At 39.2% G+C, this 20,284-nt stretch overlaps 1 protein-coding gene across 1 annotated transcript in view; it reads left to right on the top strand.

The window, feature by feature from the left end:
- LOC100699073 (major histocompatibility complex class I-related gene protein) overlaps nt 1-20,284 on the top strand; it is a 32,976-nt gene that overhangs the window by 602 nt on the left and 12,090 nt on the right. Inside the window, exons 2-3 of the mRNA XM_025902451.1 lie at nt 374-640; nt 941-1,219. Coding sequence (XP_025758236.1) covers nt 374-640; nt 941-1,219 — 546 coding nt within the window. The remainder of the gene's footprint in view (nt 1-373; nt 641-940; nt 1,220-20,284) is intronic.

Here is a 20,284-nt window from a genome sequence, read left to right as displayed (position 1 = left end):
CACCAACAATACAGTAACTGAGTAGTTTGAGATGTTGCTGAGAAAACAGTTTTTTTTCTCTGTCTTTCTGTTGTTTATTTCTCATTAGTTCTAATTGATCAAGATAGAGCAAAAACAATTCCTAAATATATACTTTCTCTTGATTGGAAGCCAAAAAAGTGCATTCAGGTTTCATTGGAGACAAAACAACATTAGCATATTATCTGTGATATCAGTTAAACTTTTGTTTTGAAAAGGATTTAAAAAAATACAAATTACTTAAAGGGTTAATTACAAAACATATGAATCCTTAAATATAATGCTGAGAGTAGTTAAAGAAAGTCGTCTATATAACAGCAAAGCCATCTAATTCAAAGTCTCATCATTGTTACAGTGAAGCACTCCTTGCAGTATTTCTTCACTCAAACAACTGGAGTCCAGAGCATCCCTGAGTTTGTGGCTGTTGCCCTTGTTGATGGAGTTCAGGGAGGTTACTATGATAGCAGCACAAGAAGAGCAGAACCCAAAACAGAATGGATTAAAAAGCTCATGAAGGAGGATCCTCAGCACCTGCAGTGGTACGCTGATCAATCTTTGCACACCAATGAGGTTTTCAAACATTACATTTGGAGTTTAAGGCAACGTTTCAACCAAACTGGAGGTATGGATTTGTCTCACCTGTTACTGCTGAAACTTTTTGTATTTATCCTAATTTGGTTTAAAATAGAAAACAAAGTTTTTTTTTTAAATTAGATTGCAACGTATGATAATGAGATCTGCTACTTTACTTAGAAAAATGAAAAACAGTGAAAGATGCAGAGAAAAAAAATGTGAACCTTCCACAGTGACCCCAAGTTAGACTGATTTTGGGGCCAGTAACTGTTTGATCCTCTATTTTTGTGTCTGTAATGCTGACATCTTACTGCTTTCATGCAGTTTTTCTGGCTATGTCTTTTTACAGGTGTTCATATTTTGCAGAGTATGAATGGCTGTGAATGGGATGATGAGACTGGAGAGGTTAATGGGTTCATTCAGTACGGTTATGATGGAGAAGATTTTATAGCATTGGACCTGCAGAAACTGACATGGATCACTGCAAAACCACAGGCTGTCATCATCAAACTCAGATGGGATACTGAAAAAACTCGATTAGAACACAATAAAGAACTTTTCATCCATAAATGCCCTGAGCTTTTAAAGAAGTATTTGCAGTATGGGAGGAGCTTTTTGCAGACAGCAGGTAGAATTACAGAATCTGATGTAGAAAAAAATAGAAAATTTATGTTGCAATTTAAAGACAATGTAGCAACTTCCTATCTCTTTTCAGTCCTACCTTCAGTGTCTCTCCTCCAGAAGTCGTCCTCCTTTCCAGTCAGCTGCCACGCTACAGGTTTCTACCCTGATGGAGCCGTGATGTTCTGGAGGAAAGATGGAGAGGAGATCCATGAAGGTGTGCATCACACAGAGAGCCTCCCCAACAATGATGGGACCTTCCAGTTGAGTGTTGATTTGAAACTGTCAGTCACACCTGAAGACTGGCAGGGGTATGACTGTGTGTTTCAGCTCTCTGGCGTGAACGAGGACATCGTCACCAAACCGGACAAAGCAGCGATCAGCACCAACTGGGGTAAGACTGGATCCTGCAACGGTTATGAATCATATTTACAGAGTAGTTATTTATTTCAAAAAGGTGACTACTCTGTCACAGCATTCTGATTACAAGGAGAACTGCCAACTCTTGAGCCACAATCATAAGAATCAGTTTATATATTTTTCCATAGCATTACATTTGAATTTAACAATTCAATCTTTCAAATAACACATATTTGTGAAATTATGATACATTTGTGAATATACATATGTACAGACAAATACATTTAAAAAACAAGATTATTATGTTTTATTATATTTACAGTGATATTATGTTAATTTACATTTGAAATGTGAAATCACAGTCTATTCATGTAAATTTAATGATATTCTAGAAAAACAACAAAACTGTAAAATACACAGTAAAATACTTTAATATTAGGACTTTTTCTTACAGTGTGGATAAGCTGACCTGTGCCACATTTACATTCACCAATCCAATCAAACAATACTTTTAGCAGCTGATCAATAACTAATTAATACCAAATCAGTAAGATGCTTCACTGAAAAGGGAACATAAATGACAGAGAACTGAAGTAAGTAAAACGTAATGAAATACTATATGTAGTGTTTTTTAGCATAAGTTTGCACAAGACGAATGTCTAATGTTGGCGTATTAACTGAGTGTTAATTGATTTGTGTTGCCTCTTATTTCAATCAGAGATGTCAGCTGCATCTACTATCAGGTCCTTATTGAATCATTCCTCACTTGTTCTTTAGTAATCTCATTCATGTGTCCTCTGTATGATAAAGTGTCTCCATGTTTTGTTCAACAGAGAAGCCCACTGACATCAGAGCGACAGTGGTTGTTCTAGCGATCGTCCTCATTGCAGCTGTTGCAGTTGGGGCAGCTGTGGTGTTTTTCACTTACAAAAGAAAGAAAGGTGAGAGATCTGTTGGGGAAATGTTGATTTTAATTTTTGAATTTGTGTTTTAATCAATACTGACACATTTCACATTAAACTGAAACACTCAGTCTGAAATAAGTCTCAGAGCCAAAGTGAAATTATTATATTACAGTTGACTGATGATGTGAGAAGCATCAGTGTAATAGATAATTACAGAGCAGCTGATCTTCATAGCTGCGCAGAACACGAACATTTAAACTGACTACCTGTGAACTACATTTGAGGAAAAGAGTTTGCTCATGTGGAACAGCGTAGAACATATTACTGCTCGCATTTAGAACATAAATCACACTTATAATCTTATCAATACGCTCTAAAAACATTAAGCATCACAGGAACACTTGTTTTTATTGTGTTGTGTTATTGTATTTTATGCTGTTGTGTTCATGGCTGCTTGATGAATGTGACTTCCCTATTCATATTTCTGCTTGCCTGACTCTTTGTTGCATGTTTATCTAGAAATCAACATTCACTGTACATTATAGACAATTTTAGTTTGATCTTTTTGTTCTTACAGCTCCTGCCAACGCCTCTGAACAGTCTGAGAGACTAAATCTACAAACATGACCACCATGTTTATGTATTGCCCCCCTTTATTAAATCTTTTGCATAATAACTAGGGATGGGTACCCTAGTTATTACCGGTATCCGGTGCCATAAAGGCACTGATTCTGACATTAACGGTAGTAACCAGACCGAAAAGCAGCACACATTTCGGTGCTTTCTTTCGGTGCCCCCCCCCCCGAGATGTCATACACTTTGAATTCTAGCCAATCATTTTACCTTTGCAAGCGTAGTAGGCGGGGCTAGGTACGTACGTTCTTTTAGAGCAGAGCTACAGATTAAAAATGCCCAAGGCGAAGCGGTCAAAAGTCTGTCTGTACTTCACAGCAAAAAAAAAAAAAAACTAATTTGAAAAACTACTTTGTGAAAATCTGGGAATCTGTAATTGATAACAATATAACACACTGCTTAGTCACCAGTGAATAAGAGTAAAACAGAAGCTACAGCTGTATGTTTTGGTGAATTTGACCACATGTCCACTCTCACCTGTTTCTTTTTGTTCTTTTTGCTCTCTCTCTCTTTGCCTTCTGTCAAAAAGTTAAATGTTACAGTGAATAAAAGACATAAACTGATTCATATAAGTTTATAGCAATATTCCAACTAACAGGTAAGATCAGTTTGCCTTGCTGCGACCTGGATCTGGAACTGTAAACAAACACTGAAGCCCAATTCCACCAGAATAGGAATGCACATTTTAACAAACTAAAATAATAATGCACATCAGCTCCTTCCCTGGCAAAAGTATTGACAGAATTTAATATAATTACTTTGAACTGTGAAGCATGCTTTGTTGTCTGAAAAATTTATAATAACGCACACATTAAGAGTTTGGATAGGAAGGCAGTTTGGTAATACACACTGTTTTTTCTATTTATCAACCAAGAAGTTCAAGCTGTCACACTATGACAGCAACATAAGAAAGTAGCCCAAAACACTTTTTGTTCTAATTTACTGTAGATGTTACAAACAAGGACGATCAAGGTTGCAAGCAATTGCAAAAGCATCAGAGATGCCCCACATATGACCAAAAGGATAAGCCACTGACCAAACAAAGCACACACACAATAAAGACTGAGAGGTACACAGATCCATGACAAGCATCTCCATGCTGTTGTTCATTATTCTTCACTGACCAAAGGAAAACATGAAACATTTTTTTAAAACTGGATTTTCACCAGCCAACAGAGATGCTGGTTGCCAGGGAAGGTAGGCCTGGCTTCCTGGCCTGGTGAATTGAGTGGAGAATAATTAAATGTCATATTAAATACTTAATACTGAAATGTACACTTAACTGTACCTTTAACTGTGCAGGACTAACACTGTAACTTCCACTAGGATACCACTAGACCTGAACCTCTGTCAACACGCTCTTTAAGCTGCTGGCTCCTTTCTACTGAGCACTTCCAGGAACCTATCTGAGCCATAAAAGTTTCCTTTTTTCTTGCTATAAGTTCTTCAGCAGGGAAAGGGACAGCTAAAGATTTTCTTGTTATGTCCCACCAAAAATAAAATAAAAATGAATTTATAAGTGGTACAACAGTAAAGACTACCACACAGATTATAAATTGAAAAATTATGTGCCTACAGTTGAGTAATATGCACTCTAATTTATGTAATCAGATAATATATTAATAACCTACTAGAGCAAACTTAAAAAGTGTGTAATCATTACCTCTTATTGTCCTCCTATTATCCAATTACATAAATTTCACTGTAATATTACTCAACTATAACCATTGTTGCTATCATGATATTTCTTGGATATTAAGTGGTTATTATTAGGGTAACTAAGTGGTAACAACTTAGAAATGACCATATTATTACATTCTTGTTTCCGCCTTGTTACCTAACTATTACCACTTTGTAATAGAAACATCACTGTCTCCACAGCCAAAGTAGTTTGCTTTGGGCTAAGTGACTTACAAATCCAAGAAAACAAGTAAAACTAAAAACTATTAAAAGAAAAGAAAAAAAAGATATTTGAGATGTTTTGATTTTTGTCCTGCTATTTTTTTTTAGAAATTGCAAAGCTGAAAGACTGCTTTGTTTAATAATGTATATTCTCAGTTATAATTCACTCTTATGTGTAAAAAACAATATCTTAAATGACGCTCTATTTCTGTTTCTTTAGAGATTAACCAGTACTGATGTGTATTGGGGTTAAGTGAAAGAAAATGTCACAGGTTTCTAAGTTTTAGCAACAAGAGACACATTACTGATACAATGAAATACACTGAATCATGTAGCAGTCCCTTTGTCATGATTTTTTCCACTGGAAAAACTTGTTGGAAAATGACTCAAAAATGTCATGAAAAGGTGGTTACTGTAATTGTGCTTACTGTGTGTAAGATAGGAAAAAATATTGCTCTTTACATTTCAAGTGAGTATAAAAAACTAATCATGTCTTTCACTTTGACATTTTTTTTCCTTTTCCCGTTTTAAGAAACATGCAAGATTTTGACATTTTATCTTGATCAGTCATTCTCAAACTCTAGCGATACATGGTCTCCTTCTAGTGGTACGCAGGAAGTCTTCATTATCTTTTTAAGATTAAATAACATAACATTTATACACATTTAATATTAATATATATTATTTAAAATATAATAAATTATTATGCTGTGATCTTCTCAGTATTGAATGCATGAAATTTTGACATCTCAGATGACATCTTATAACAGAGTACACGATGCTGAAAGACAAATGTAATGTTTTTTTCTGAGGCAGGCGAAGTCAGTGTTTCACTTCTGCGCTGTAGCCAAAGCCAGTCTCCCAAAAGCTGGTAAGTCAAACACAACTGTGTCTACCATTAGTTAAAGAGTTAACACGCAGGGAGAAGGCTGCCAAACATTTGAACTTTGTGCCACTTTCCAACGACACAGTGTCACTGCTAATACGATCCATGATGTTAAAAACTCATTGATCCGATGCCTGTCGCTCGGTCAGGCCTCTTCCGGGGCAAAGGGGGCCCTCGGGCCTCCGGCCTCGGGGCCTGCAACTCGGTTCACTCTGGCACAGCTGGCTGCCGGCAGAGCCGGCGGGCACGCCGGTGCAGCCCCCTCTGGCTTCTGCTCCGTGGCTACTGGGTGACCCCCTCATCTGGGGATCTCCTCAGCCCTTCCCAGGAAGGTGGCACGGATGCCCCTCCGGTGGTACTCCTTGGGCTCTCGCACTCTGGGTCCTCTGGATGTCTGGAGCCTGGATCTCCTCCATGCCTGCTTCATGCCCTGGGGGACGGGGCTATGGGCCTCCACACCCTCTAGCAGACCGTTACATGGGGAAACCTTTTGTATACAAGCGCATTGATCCACACAGGTGTGCACACGGGTGTTCACTGTTCGTAGACATAAACTACACCTTTCTTAGCTGCTACTTCAAAGCACATTGTGCGCTGTCTGTCCTGCGTGCTGCACAACAACTTTCAATATTTAGTATTTACTGCTGTTCACACTCAGCTAGATTAACGTGATGGTGTTGTGTTTAGTATGTTGCTTTGTTTTTGTTTGGTTTTTTTTGCTTGTCTTCTCTTCTTTTTCTCTCAACAGGTGATCCAGGAGATTTTTTTTTTTTTCTTTCTCTTTGTCTTTGTAAGTGCCCTTTCTCACTGTCCCTTTTCCCTTCTGTTTTTCTTTTCCTTCCTCTCTTTCTTTCTCCCTTTCCTATCCCCCAGTCATGTCTGTCCCATCTGTAACAACTGAAAATAAAATAAATAATAACAACAAAGTTTGATCAAATGGAGCAATACGGCAATGCCATGATGATCCATTTGGCAAAATAAATCCATTTGGTATCCTTGTTGGTCTTCAGACAACAATTCTGACGGCTTAAGAATCAAATGGGACAGACAAAAAAAAAACAAAAAACAAAAAAAACTCATTGATCACATTAAAAGTAGTTGCTATTTTTCTATTCAGCTGCATCATGCTAATAGCTAGCAGCTCAATGTCCTTATCACAGAAAATCTCTTTGATATTTAGGTGTACAGAGTTGTATTATCATTCATAAACACAGCCAGACCCGCTTGTCTATTCTTCCCGCTATCCTTGTTGTGTCAGCCTGAAGTAGATAAAAACTGTCCATGTTTATGTGTTTGTCCAGAGTTACTATGGTAGCCACGTCTCACACAGGATAATTAAGCTGCTCTCTCTTCAAGCCCCCTGATGCTGGGTAAGGGACACCAAGTCGTCAACATTTTGGCAAAGGATCTCACGTTCGCCATGATGGACGGGATGATGGGTCTCTACCTTCTCCTCTGGTTTGGGTGCCTGATGTTGTTGTGGTTGCCTTATCTGTTTCTCCTCAGCTTGCTGGGAAAATCAGGCGGCTCGGTGGGAGGCAGCACCAGAGAGCTCTTCAGCCTTTTTAATTCAAGGTGCTCCAAAGGCTTGGGGAGCAGGGATGCCACCTCAACCTAAGTAGGGCGATGTATGTACTGGGATGTCTTTTGTGTCTCAGCTGCAGGGGAGAGGTGGAGTAGCTAGTTCAGTGTGTGGTGTCAGGGCTGATCCACACAGCTGAACTCCATCATCTAATTATTATTTTTTTCTGACGAAAATCAGAAAGATGTTTAATTGAGGCTCCTCTTCTATCAGTCCATCAGCAGGCAGAAGCAGCTGTGTGCTCAATTCCTCTTTTAGAGTCTGAAGACTTAAATGGGCTGAAATTGTGGTCATAAATATTTTGTACTTGTAAATCACGATTTGTATGTGTAAAAGAATTTGTGTCTGTGTACTGCACTAGATGCTCTACCTGCATCTAGTGCAGGTAGAGCTGCTGCAAAATCCCACAGAGCTCAGCAGCCAACGCAACAAATTCTGGATCCTTGGCTTTTGGTTAGTAGGAAGGACCTTTATGCTGCGCACTGTGACTCACAGCAGTGGTCCCGGGTCAACCCTGACTTTGTGTTAAACTAATCCTAAAGTACTAATGGTATTTCTAACCACTGATATACCACAACTTTATCCTTTCAACAGCTACTGAAAGTTAGGGGACCTAGCTTCTATCGGATATTTAAATAGAGATCCTCCAGCTTCAAACTGTATTACCCTTCAAGGACCTGCAGTTCAAAAAAGCGCCCCGCCGACAGCTAAACCCACCTGTTCTCTGATTGGATAGTTAAATTTGTGATTGACATGACATTGACCAATCAGATGAAAGGAAGAAAAACAGGGTCAAAATTCATTCTTGTAACTTGAAACTTGGGTGCAGAGTTTCACACGTATTTTTTGGCTCAGTCCACACAAATCTTTTTTACACACACACAAATTCGTTTTACGCATACAAATCGTGACAAGAACATCTAAGTACTCTCATGTGACACCGTTGCTTATACAGCTGCACTGGCTCCCCGTTGAATTCAGAGTCCATTTTAAGATACTGGTTCTGACATTTAAAGCTCTTCAAGGATAAGCACCAGCCTATATCAGTGAACTTTTACAGCCCTATGTCCCTAGTAGGTCCCTGAGGTCTTGTGATCAGGGCCTACTTGTTATTCAGCATACTAGGCTGAAAACCAAGCGTGATAGAGCTTTTGCCACTGTGGCCGCCAGACTGTGGAACTCTCTTCCTCAGAACTTAAGATCTGCAGACTCATTGATTACTTTTAAAAAACAGCTAAAAACACATCTTTTTAGAATTGCATTTTGTTAACTTTGGACTGCTTCTGTTTTATACCTTAGAAGCACTTTGTGATATTTTATCTAGAAATGTGCTATATAAATAAAATTTTACTTACTTACTTACAAGTACAAAATATTTATGACCACAATTTGAGCCCATAGACTTGCAACTGCTTCAGGAAACAAGATTGACACAATGAGAACATTTAGCTGCTGATTTACTTGCTTCATTGGCCCAACTTCCTGCAGGCTATATCAGATATACTTCAGCAGTGTTTCTGGAATTGTTAATCTACTCTAACTTTTATTCTTTGTATTTCATTTGCTTTTTTTCTCCTTTAACTATTGCAAACAGAATATACAACAGGATTCATTCCCACTATTGTTGAAGAAACATTTTCCTTCTGCGTTGTAAATATATATCAGGATTTGTTTGTACATATCATTTCTATTAATATTTTAAAAAGCGACTTTTATTCTTACCTGTGTTTAGTCCGTGTTATACCCGGTCTCTTCAGTTGTCATGGTTACTAACCTGCTAATGCTTGGAAGTCTTCTCATGAGAGCAGGAAGGGGACAGCAGTTGAAATGCCTTCTATTAGATTATAGAGTGAAATTGCTTTAACCCTTGGATGCACAACCTACCAATACCTACACTCTTCCACGAGTGGGGTCAAAAATGACCCCAAATAGAAACAATGCGTTTTGCTATAAACTCAGTTGTTATTCTTCAAAATCTTTAAAACAATGAGTTGTAATATTTTCATATTTGAGTTATTCCTTATAAAACATGTTTGTGACATGAGGCCCTTTGCATTTTTATTTATTTTTTCATTAATTTTAAGAAATTGCAGTTTTTGTATCCTTGTATCACTTTTGTATGCTTGCTCTGCATTTACTGCAGAAGCTGGGTCTTCCCTCTGAAAGGCACAAGTTGTTCATCCACTGTAACACAATCACTGAGGATGAATTTCTGCCTGCAGTTGACCAGGAACAGGCCCCATATGTAGCGGAAAGCTGCCATGTGGTTTGTTTTCAGTTGGTAGGCTCTGGTCCTCTTGTCATCAAAGTGCAAGAAATGGTGAATATGTTCAAATCTTTCAATTGACATAGTGGCCTTGTAAAATGGGTTATGCAGAGGACTCCCAAAAAACACACCGACTGGTACATCGCAGTTCTTCTCACTTCCTGCAAGAATGGTCAATCAAATGAAGGCTTGGAGCTTATGTTTGATTAAAAATTTTTCACTCTTTCCCCTGTCTATGGCTTCTCTTCGTGCCTCCATGTTTGTGCATGTCAGCACCTCCTCTATTATATTATCAGACATGAACATCTTCCATGCATCTATTGGGGAAACAGTACTAAACCCAGGTGCAAGCCCTGGCCGACTAATTTACAATATTGTGGCTAGAGCAATAAGAGGGGCTCATTCTGTTAGACTCAATATTCATTTCCTCTTCAGAGGACTCCTCTGTATCTGATTGGCCTTGTTCAGTGTGGGGGACAATAGTCTGGGTCATCTATATCTTAGATGTTTGATTCTGAGTCAGTGCCTCCGATGGGCTCTTCATCTCATCCGTCCTGGATCATTTGTAGGGCCACAGGGATCCTAGCTGGCCTCATAGCAGCCATGTTAAATTAAAAATTATATTATTTAAAAAAAAAATCAAAAACAAAATCAGAAAGGACAATGTTTGAAATGCACAGGAAACTACAAACAGGGCTGCACATAAATGGTCCGCAGGTGCACATTCGCTGTCAAAATAAAAGACGCATACCAGATAAGAAGTTGGGATGCGCATTTGCGTACATAAGATGTTCTGGAGGAGGACAGACATTTGTTCAGAACTCTTAAAGATGTCGAAGAAGCAAGCTCCGTAAGCAATTACTTTGGTGTTCCTCCACCGCAAAAGAAGCGTGTATTCTCTGAATTTCAGGGAATACTTTTATTTTGACAGCGAATGCACACCTGCGAACCACTTATGTGCAGCCCTGACTATAAATCATGTTACTGTGTAAAAAATTAATTCTTGATCCATCAGAAGTGTAAGTGGGACAGTCAGAGTTGCTAAGAATGAACCATACGTTCTCACTCCCAACTCGTCAAACGTGTGACGCATGGTCTGGCTCCCTCTGCTTCACTTATCGCCGCGCAGGGTACACCCCTCGCATCGACAATTTACGTGCAGGGTCCTCCACATTAACATTATTGATACTCGCTGACTTTTAATAGTCATTCTATAAATGCTGTCCGTTTAAATGGTCTTACCTGTAACACTGCTGTATCCACCGGATTCCAGCCAGAGTGGATTCTGGAGTCTTCCCACGCTCCTGTTGGTGATCCTCCATCTGGATGGATGATAACAACCTTCTGAACAATCTAGCAGGTGGAGATGGCCCAAAACTATGGGACTGATTTCTGCTGATAACGCCTGATGGACTGACAACATCCGAAGTGGGTGAATAAAGTCACCGTGTCGCTAGCTGTGCCATTACCCAGCATACACCTCTCCCTCCATAAATGCAATAAACGATACAAAAGTAATGGCCTATAATTAATTTATCTGCTGTATCTGCTGTTTCTCAGGTAGTTTTTTACATTATATAATATACTGTGTTCAGTACACGTCACTACAATGTGATTTCAGAAATATATAAATACATGAACAACAGGCTCTTGCGCGGAAATCTCTTTTCGTCAATAAGCAACGTTTAGGGAGCTCTATTCAATAGGTGGACCCTGCACGTCAATTCTCGACGCGATAAGTGAAGCAGTAGGAGCCTGACCATGCGTCACACATTTGGGAGCCTACTGTCATGGCGGAAAGGGGCGTGGCCCACCTCCAGTGACATCACGCTCCAAAGCCCTATTGCCTCACTGCGAGGAGTAAAGGCTGCTTGGCACACAGGGAGGGGTGGGTGGCCAGGAACTCTCTGGCTGGCTGGAGCCTGATAACCAGCTCGCAAAATAAAACAAAATAAAAACTTACCAACAAACACACACACACACACACACACAAAACCCCAACGGACGTTATGATATAGACTAGTAATTTGCACTGATTTCTAAATTCTATCAAACACATATACACAAAAAGTGAGCTTGAGGGCCCTGGTGCACACAGATAACTATAAACATGACCAGTAACAGGGTCCGGAGAACTATGAATCATGACGTGTAGCTAAAGTTACAGGGATGTTAACAGATGGCACAACACAAACTGAATGAAACACAGAGAATACCCACAAGGATGATTAGGGGAAGTGGAAACACATGAGGGAGAACAGCTGACACTACATGAACCTAATGACAGGACAGGGGAAGTGATATTAAATACAATGAACAAGTAACACTAGACTCTTTGTTTACTGGTGGTGGTCAGAGGGCCCGGTGGCGCCAGTGTCCGGCAGCCTCGCCTCTGTCAGTGCGCCCCAGGGTGGCTGTGGCTACAATGTAGCTTGCCATCACCAGTGTGTGAATGTGTGCGTGAATGGGTGAATGACTGGATTAGAGATGGACCGATCCGATATTACGTATCGGTATCGGTCCGATACTGACCTAAATTACTGGATCGGATATCGGCGAAAAATAAAAAATGTAATCCGATCCATTAAATATCAAAAAAGCATCTCACAAAACTTGCAACACGGCGTAACTCGGCTCATAACCGTAGCATTTGCAGCAGTATGCCTCAACCAGCATTTCATCTCCAAGGAAGTTATCCCAGAGAGAAGTAAAGCAAGTGTGTAAGTTCATCTCTGAATGTTCGTAAAGCGTTCCCATGTTAAGCTTAACAACCGATATATGGAGCGACTGCCTCTCTCTCTCCCTCACCTTCCTGCCGCTACTTCAATCGTGAAACTGCTTAACGATCAGCTGATCGGCTTTTCTGTTGCGAGTCCCTCTCTCTTCTTTGTTTTTGGCCCACTTTGCACCAGAAAGAGGAAACCAGCGGCTGAACAACAGCAGCACGTTTAAGCTTGATAAGCTGTTGTTAGAATTTATTTAATATTACTTTCTACACCAGGATCCTTTTCTACGTAGCTGACGGCTGGTAACTGTGCAGGGGCGGATCTAGCAAAGTGCAGCCAGGGGGGCCGATAGGGCGTGAACAGGGAAAAGGGGGCACAAAGACATACTTTTCTTTCTTATTCTCATTTAAAATATGTAGCTTTTAATAAATAATTATCTGAATCTTACACCCAAAGTTTTAATCTGATGTAAAATGTATAGAAGTCCATTACTGTATATAGTAACTGTTAAGTCTAATATACCCTAGTAAGCTATAGTACTTTTTCCTTTGGGAAAGTACCATTTGTGAATTCTGCAATTCTGTTGAAGAAAGATGTTGAATCTATTTAATTATTCTTGAAAAATAATTTATTTCTGTGCATTTTTTTCCACCCTGCATCAAATTTAAGTTGATTACATCGATTAAGCATCATGAGGTGGAGGGTGGGTGGTTCCCTATTTTTTTTTTTTTTTTTGCTGGGAGTTGGCAACCCTATTAGTTAGGTTGCTTAATATTTCTGCTAAGTACTCTTTAAAATACCAGAATAGGGAGGATGGAGTAGGTTTAAGTTAGGTTTTAAGTTAGGTAAGGTTTATTAAATTGATCAGTGTTGCTGAACTATGAAATATTTTGTGTGCAGTGTATTTTTTACACACAGGTATAACAGAATAGCTTTAGTGTTGTTGTTTATTTAAACTTGAGTATGAACTTATACAAAATGCAGCAAGATATTAAAAAAAACAGTTTTATTGATTAAAAAACACAATATCGGATTCATATCGGTATCGGCAGAGATCCAAATTTATGATATCGGTATCGGTATCGGACATAAAAAAGTGGTATCGTGCCATCTCTAGACTGGATATGTAAAGCGCTTTGGGGTCCTTAGGGACCAGAAAGGCGCTATAAATACAGGCCATTTACCATTTACCATTCTTTCAAAGTAAAACAGGAAACATGGAGATAAGACATGACACAAACTTGACAACATAACCACACAGACAATGACACATGACATAGGCGCACGAACCAGGGAGATGACAAAAGGAATTAAGAAACAAAAGCCTAAACAGCAACCTGGAAACTGTTACATTAAAACTTTCACGGTCCTGGTTCTGTGACCCGGTGTTTTCTGTTCTGTATTGTTAATATTTTAATTTCTTGATGTATCTTTGTTTATTCTTACTTTTTGGTTACGTTTGGTCCAGGGCTCCAAGGTCGCTGGGAAATTTGAAATGGTCCAAAACACACTCCAGTGTCCCAGCAAAGTCCAACTCCTTTCCTCTGACGCTCCTCTTACTTACTGGCTCGTTCAATATTACAGGGATGGGTCCAGGGAAGATCTACACACACACACACTCCAGTTTTTCCTCACCAGGCCGGGTGTACCCAGCTGTGCAATCAGCAAGGTGTTATACAATAAAATATCCAACACAACCAAACAGTTTACAACATTGAGGGTTACTACATGCGTATTACACCAAAAACATAACAGTTTGTATCTGCTTGAACAAAGAAAGAATATTTTACTACATATAATAGCACTAATTGCACCTGAATATGCTGCTAGGTACGAACGGCCAGGAAGAAAAATCAGTTTCTGACTCCAGCTTGTCCTGTGAAAAAAACTGTCACATGGCTCAAACAGTGTCTCCTCCACACAGTCCTCATTTAGAAAGTGCTTAACAAACCCAAACATTACAGCTGACAGCTGGATTTTCCCATTTGAGTGCAGCTAGCCACAAAGCAAACAGTCAATTACTGCTAAAGAGAGAAAGTGAAAGTGGACAGTATATCCTTGGTTTGTAAGCATAAAAAATCATTGTTGCAGCACAAATGTGATCCACTTAAACTGATTTTTAGTTTAGTTTTAGTTTTATTTTCTTCTGAGTTATTAATTCTGTCACTAATTAGCTAACATAAACTAGTGTAAGTCTATTAGCAGCAACCAACTAACCAACCACGTGACGTCATGTTCAGTACTGACAGAAGATGACGCTAAACATGTTTTTAAAACTTTAAGCACTTATTTTGTAAATCCACCTCCACACACAGAGTTACATCTATGTCAGTTTTTGAGAGCAGGGCTCCATGGTGTAAATTACCCTTTATATGTGGAGCGTTTTACATCTCTTTTAAGGTATTTGGCTGTGAGACTGATGGCCCATCACAGCAGAATGTAATCAAACCTCTGACAAGAAATTAAATGGTAGATGAACTGGTTCTTACATAGCACTACTCTATCTGAGCACTCAAGGCGTTTTATACAACTAATTCAATCACACCCAATCACACAAGCACTTTTTTCTAATGGCTGCAATCACAGCATTGTAAGATGGCGAAAGATGTACCCTTAGGCCCCCTCCTCGATTCAGAGGTGCTCTTTCCCTTTTCACGTAAATGGCCTCCTTGACTCCGCGCTCAAACCAGCGTTCTTCCCTGTCCAGCCCATTGTTCCTTCAGTGGGCTGGTTTCAGTCATTATGCAAATGTACTGTTTATAAGATTGGGGAAACCTGCAGTCAGCTGAGACTGAAGAAGTCACTTGGATGAGTGAAAAAACGTTTCTCCCACAAAACGCTACGTCCAGATGAACAGATTCAACTTTTGGAAATTTACTTTCCTGGATGATTGAGAATGCATGAAGATGTTAAGTGCTTACTGTCTAACATTCATATTCTGATGGATGCATTGGAGAGCAACATGAGGTTATTATCTTGTCCAAGGATATTTGGCATGCAGACTGGTGGAGCCTCGGATCGAACGTCAACCTTCCAGTTAGTAGCTGACCACCTGAGCTACCCCAAATTAAGGCAGGATCCCCCGGAGTCTGCAAGGAAGGATAAAAGATGAGCGGTGCGATTTAAACTATGCTTAGTGAAGACTGGTTGGCTTGAAGAAGATGGGCATAAAAATGATTTTACTACAATTTTGATGTTGGCCTTACGTTTTACAGCGTGGGAAAGTGAAAGTGATGTAGGAAAGTAGGCAGATGAGTTAAGCGCTTTGACTGCTCAAGGAAAAGGAGTGGAAAAGCGCTATATAAGAATCTGTCGATTTCCCGTACAGATCGTTCTTACTGAACATAGACATAAGCTTCAGTTTGTTTGTTTTTTTATTGTTAAAGGCTATCCCTGGTTTTTATCAGGACATGTATGTAGCTCTGAAATGTCATGGTCTGCAAGAGCAGACAGTCTTACTTGGCTGCAGATGGGGATTTTAGAATGTACTGTGATCATCTGGTTTCCTGGCCATGCTTGTTTGGAGGCCTGTTTCATCTAAGGAGTAACAAGAGTCACTTTTGGATGACTTGAAATGTGATTTAAAATAGCAATGTCAGCATTTTACTACTTGGTGGCTCCCCAATGTTTTTTTTATTAAAACTGCTGCCAGTTCTTTCTTTTTTTTTTCAAGATAATGCTGAACCTGAAATAAGTTAATATTTAATCTTCTTAAATGATGAAAGAACATATATAAAACCATTGTCACTTAATTCAATGTCCCATCAATTTTACAGCAAAACATTCGTTGAAGTATTTACTCACTGAAACCCCTGGAGCCCAGAGCATCCCTGAGTTTGTGTGTGTTGGATTTATTGATGACGTTCAGTTTGGTAGCTGGAATAGCAGAGGAGGAGAGAAAGTCGAGAAAGACTGGATTAAATTCTTCGAGGATGAGCCTCAGCTCCGGCAGGATTATATTTCAACGTGTTCAACTACACATTACTACTTCAAGGAAACTATTAGGACTTTGAAGCAACATTTAAATCAAAATGAAGGTATGGATTTAATTTGCTTGTTACAGCTGAAATGTCTATTATTATTGTTTGTTTTAAAATAGCAAACACATCACCAACCACTAAGATACTTGGATCAGGTAAAACAATAATTTAGACTACATATCAGTGTTATGTTCAGCTTAATTTATTTTACCCACCACACTGCTAAACTAAGAAAAAGAATCCAGAGGGGAAAAACGTTTTAAAATATTAGCCTTTCACACTTCTCCTGTAATAGTGGGTGGATAATTTGTATTTTTGTGTCTGCAGATATGATTGCTGCTGTTTTTCTTTTTCAGGTGTTCATGTTTTGCAAAGGGTAAGTGGCTGTGAATGGGATAATGAGACTGGAGAGGTTAACGGATACAATCAGTATGGTTATGATGGAGAAGACTTTATAGCATTTGACCTGCAGACAGCGACATGGATAACTTCAAATCGACAGGCTGAGACCACCAAACTGAAATGGAATACAGAACGTGCCCGATTAGAGTATAATAAGAACTTTGTGATTTATTTATGCCCTGAGTTTTTAAAGAGGCATTTGAACTATGGGAGGAGCTTTCTGGAGGAAGAAAGTATGTAATAGGAAAGAAACGTCATATGGCTTTCCTTTTATCTAAGGTAGTTTACAACTCAGAAGTTAACATCTGTCTGTTTTTCCTTTCTCTCTACAGTTCTTCCTTCAGTGTCTCTCCTCCAGAAGACTCTCTCCTCTCCAGTCAGCTGCCACGCTACAGGTTTCTATCCTCACAGAGCGGTGATATTCTGGAGGAAAGATGGAGAAGAGCTTCATGAAAGCGTGGATCCTGGACAGATCCTCCCCAACGATGATGGGACCTTCCAGATGAGTGTTGATCTGAATGTTTCATCAGTCACACGTGAAGACTGGAGCAGATATGAGTGTATGTTTCAGCTCTCTGGTGGTGAGGAAAACATCATCACCAGCCTGAAAGAAACAGTGATCAGAACCAACTGGGTTGAAAGCAACACAAAGGGTGAGAGAAAATCATTCGATTCATTTTGTTTTGGTTCAACTGTGGATTCTTGATATTGTGGTGTTTGAATGTTTTATTCTTTTTTTGGTTGGGCTTCAAGCAGAATCTAAATAAATTTCAAATTTCAACAGTCAGGGAACATAATACACAGAGCTCCTCTCAAGTTGTTAAAAGTCAGCCAAATAATTTTAATGTGTCCGCTCTGCTTAACTGAAATATGTCATGGTATATGAGTCTGAGAAATTATGCATTATTTACTTCCCCCCACCATTATGGGATTTATGCAGAACTATGAGAATGCTACAGGGTGAATAGATGTACTTCTACTCTAACCTTCCATTCTATACACATTTTATCTGGTTTGTTTGTTTTGACTGAGCAGAGAGGTCCTCACACATGATGATTATTCCTGCTGTGGTTGTTTCTGTTGTTTTCGTCATCATGGGATTTTGTGTTTGCAAAAATATGAGAGGTGAGATATTCAGATGAGCTGAGCTTATACTCTGATACAAACTGCAAAACAGAATTTCTCTGGCATGCTGAAATATTTCTTCCCTTTCTATTTCCAGAAAGAAAAAGTGAACAAAGTAAGTAAACTATTTTTCTTATTTACTCTGTATTAATGGTGTTGCATATAAAAGCAACTCCAACAGCAGTGTGAGTAACAGTGTGTTTTGGACTTTACAGCTTCGGGCGACACCTCTGAACTCCTAGAGAGTCTGAATCCAGAGACCCCGTGAACAAACACAGCACCATATAGACAAAAATACACACTTACACCTACACAAGTAACAAGCAGAGAAGAATGTTGATCAGTTCATTATTTTTTATTGATAACAGTTCTTTAATTTCTGTTATTTCTCTTCAGTATTCACTTGTTTTCCAAAAAGTTAAACATGTTCTACATGTATTCTGCTCATACCTGTCAAATAGGAACCTGGTGCACTGCTATCAGCAAGATCGTTCAAAATACAGTATATCTCACCAGTGGTATGCAGATGACACACGGTTATAGATTTTTCCTTCATCAATTTTAATTATTGGTCTCAAAATTAAAAGTAAGCTTAGTTTGTTGTCAAAGTAAATGTTACTTTGTTTCATTGAGAAAAAGACATCTTTATCATTTCTGTCTGTCACTGATTTACATTCATTCACCTTTTTCTCACTTTGACTGCTGTAAATCACTTTATGCTGGCTTTACTCAGACACTTACAGAGTGCAGCTTCTACCTGAAAATTGCAAAGCAGTAAATATGTTACTGCAGGAGCTGTTGAACTACAATGGCTACAAGTTAACGTGTGTATAGATTTTTTTTTATCATTGTTATTATTTTTAAAGCATCCTGTGGTTATTTTAAGGTATCTGCTTGCTGACCAGAAGCGATGGACCATTTACCAACAGCACTCCCAAACTGATGAAACTAAATCAAATCAGACTGACTCCATCAATATTGTTTCATAAATCTCTTTTTTATTTTTAATCTGTTTTTTGTTTGTTTTGCTTTTTAGTTTGTTGGAATTCTTTTTTGTTTGTTTGTACTGTAAATATTTACTAATAAACAATGCTGAGGTTATAAAAAGACGGAAAAAATTCCCCTTATTATTTTTCGAGGTCTTTATAGACAGTATCCATTCCACTACCAGCTACTGCTAAGTCATAACCAACAACTTTGTATATGTTGCCATTAATTTTTGGACTCGTTATAATTTGGACTCGGTGGTGACCTTTAAAAATCAGCTAAAGACATTTTTATTTCAAAAGGCACTTTGTGACATATGTCTGTGAAAAGTGCTATATAAATAAACCTTTATTTACTTATTTCTTTTCCTGCTACTTGGGTCATATAAGTCTTTGGTCTTAACGGAAAATGTTTTTCTTTAAGCCTTAAAATCTTAATGAATTTAACCCATATGACAAAAAAATCACACTGCCCTTACATTTACTGATGAGACAGATCTGCAAAGCCAGACTTCGGTATACTTATGGCATAGTGGCATACTGTGTAGTATCCCAGGATCAAACCTCAGAGTGCTAGGACATTGTATAGTCTTGTGTGGGACACCAAAATCTGGAGATGGACAAGTCCATCCTGTCGTTCCTTCATCCATCTTCAGACAGCTGGAATCCAGCTGGTGTCTTTCTACCTCTGTGACTGACATGGAGGAGTCCTTAGAGGAGGCTGGGGAGCAGTTTTCTCTCTCAGAGTGCACGATCATTTCCAGAATCCGCTGTGTGCTGCAAAGTCCAGTTTTGCTTTAGTTCCCGCTGCCATGATATCTTTGAAGCTCTGAAGGGTTAGCATCATTCATTAGTTCAGTTCCCAAACTTTTTTTGTTGGCCCCCCCTTTGTTTTACAAGAAAAATATTTGTGCCCCCCCGCACGCACACGCACACACACGCACTCATACATCCTCCAACCCCACACAGCCATATTTTGCTCCATTGCGGTTTATTTCACACCTCAAACATTTAGTAAACAATTAAGCAAATACGAGTAATCTGCAATAAATTACAGGTAGCAATGAAATAAACTACTAACTCTGAGTAAACCCCAGCAGGCACAGAACATGTGCTAGCAGGTCCAGTCAGCAGGCCACAACCAGGCTCCACCATCAGCTAGCAGGCCACAACCAGACTCCACCATCAACCAGCAGGCCACACAGCCAGGCTCTACCATCAGCCAACAGGCCACAACCAGGCTCCACCATCAGCTAGCTGGTCCAGCCAGCAGCCCACAACCAGGCTCCACCATCAGCTAGCAGGCCAGAACCAAGCTC

The sequence above is a fragment of the Oreochromis niloticus genome, linkage group LG22 (genome assembly GCF_001858045.2).
Source record: "Oreochromis niloticus isolate F11D_XX linkage group LG22, O_niloticus_UMD_NMBU, whole genome shotgun sequence".
Classification (NCBI taxonomy): Eukaryota; Metazoa; Chordata; class Actinopteri; order Cichliformes; family Cichlidae; genus Oreochromis; species Oreochromis niloticus.
The sequence above is the reverse complement of the archived record's forward strand: the minus strand, read 5'-3'. Positions and strand labels throughout refer to the sequence as shown.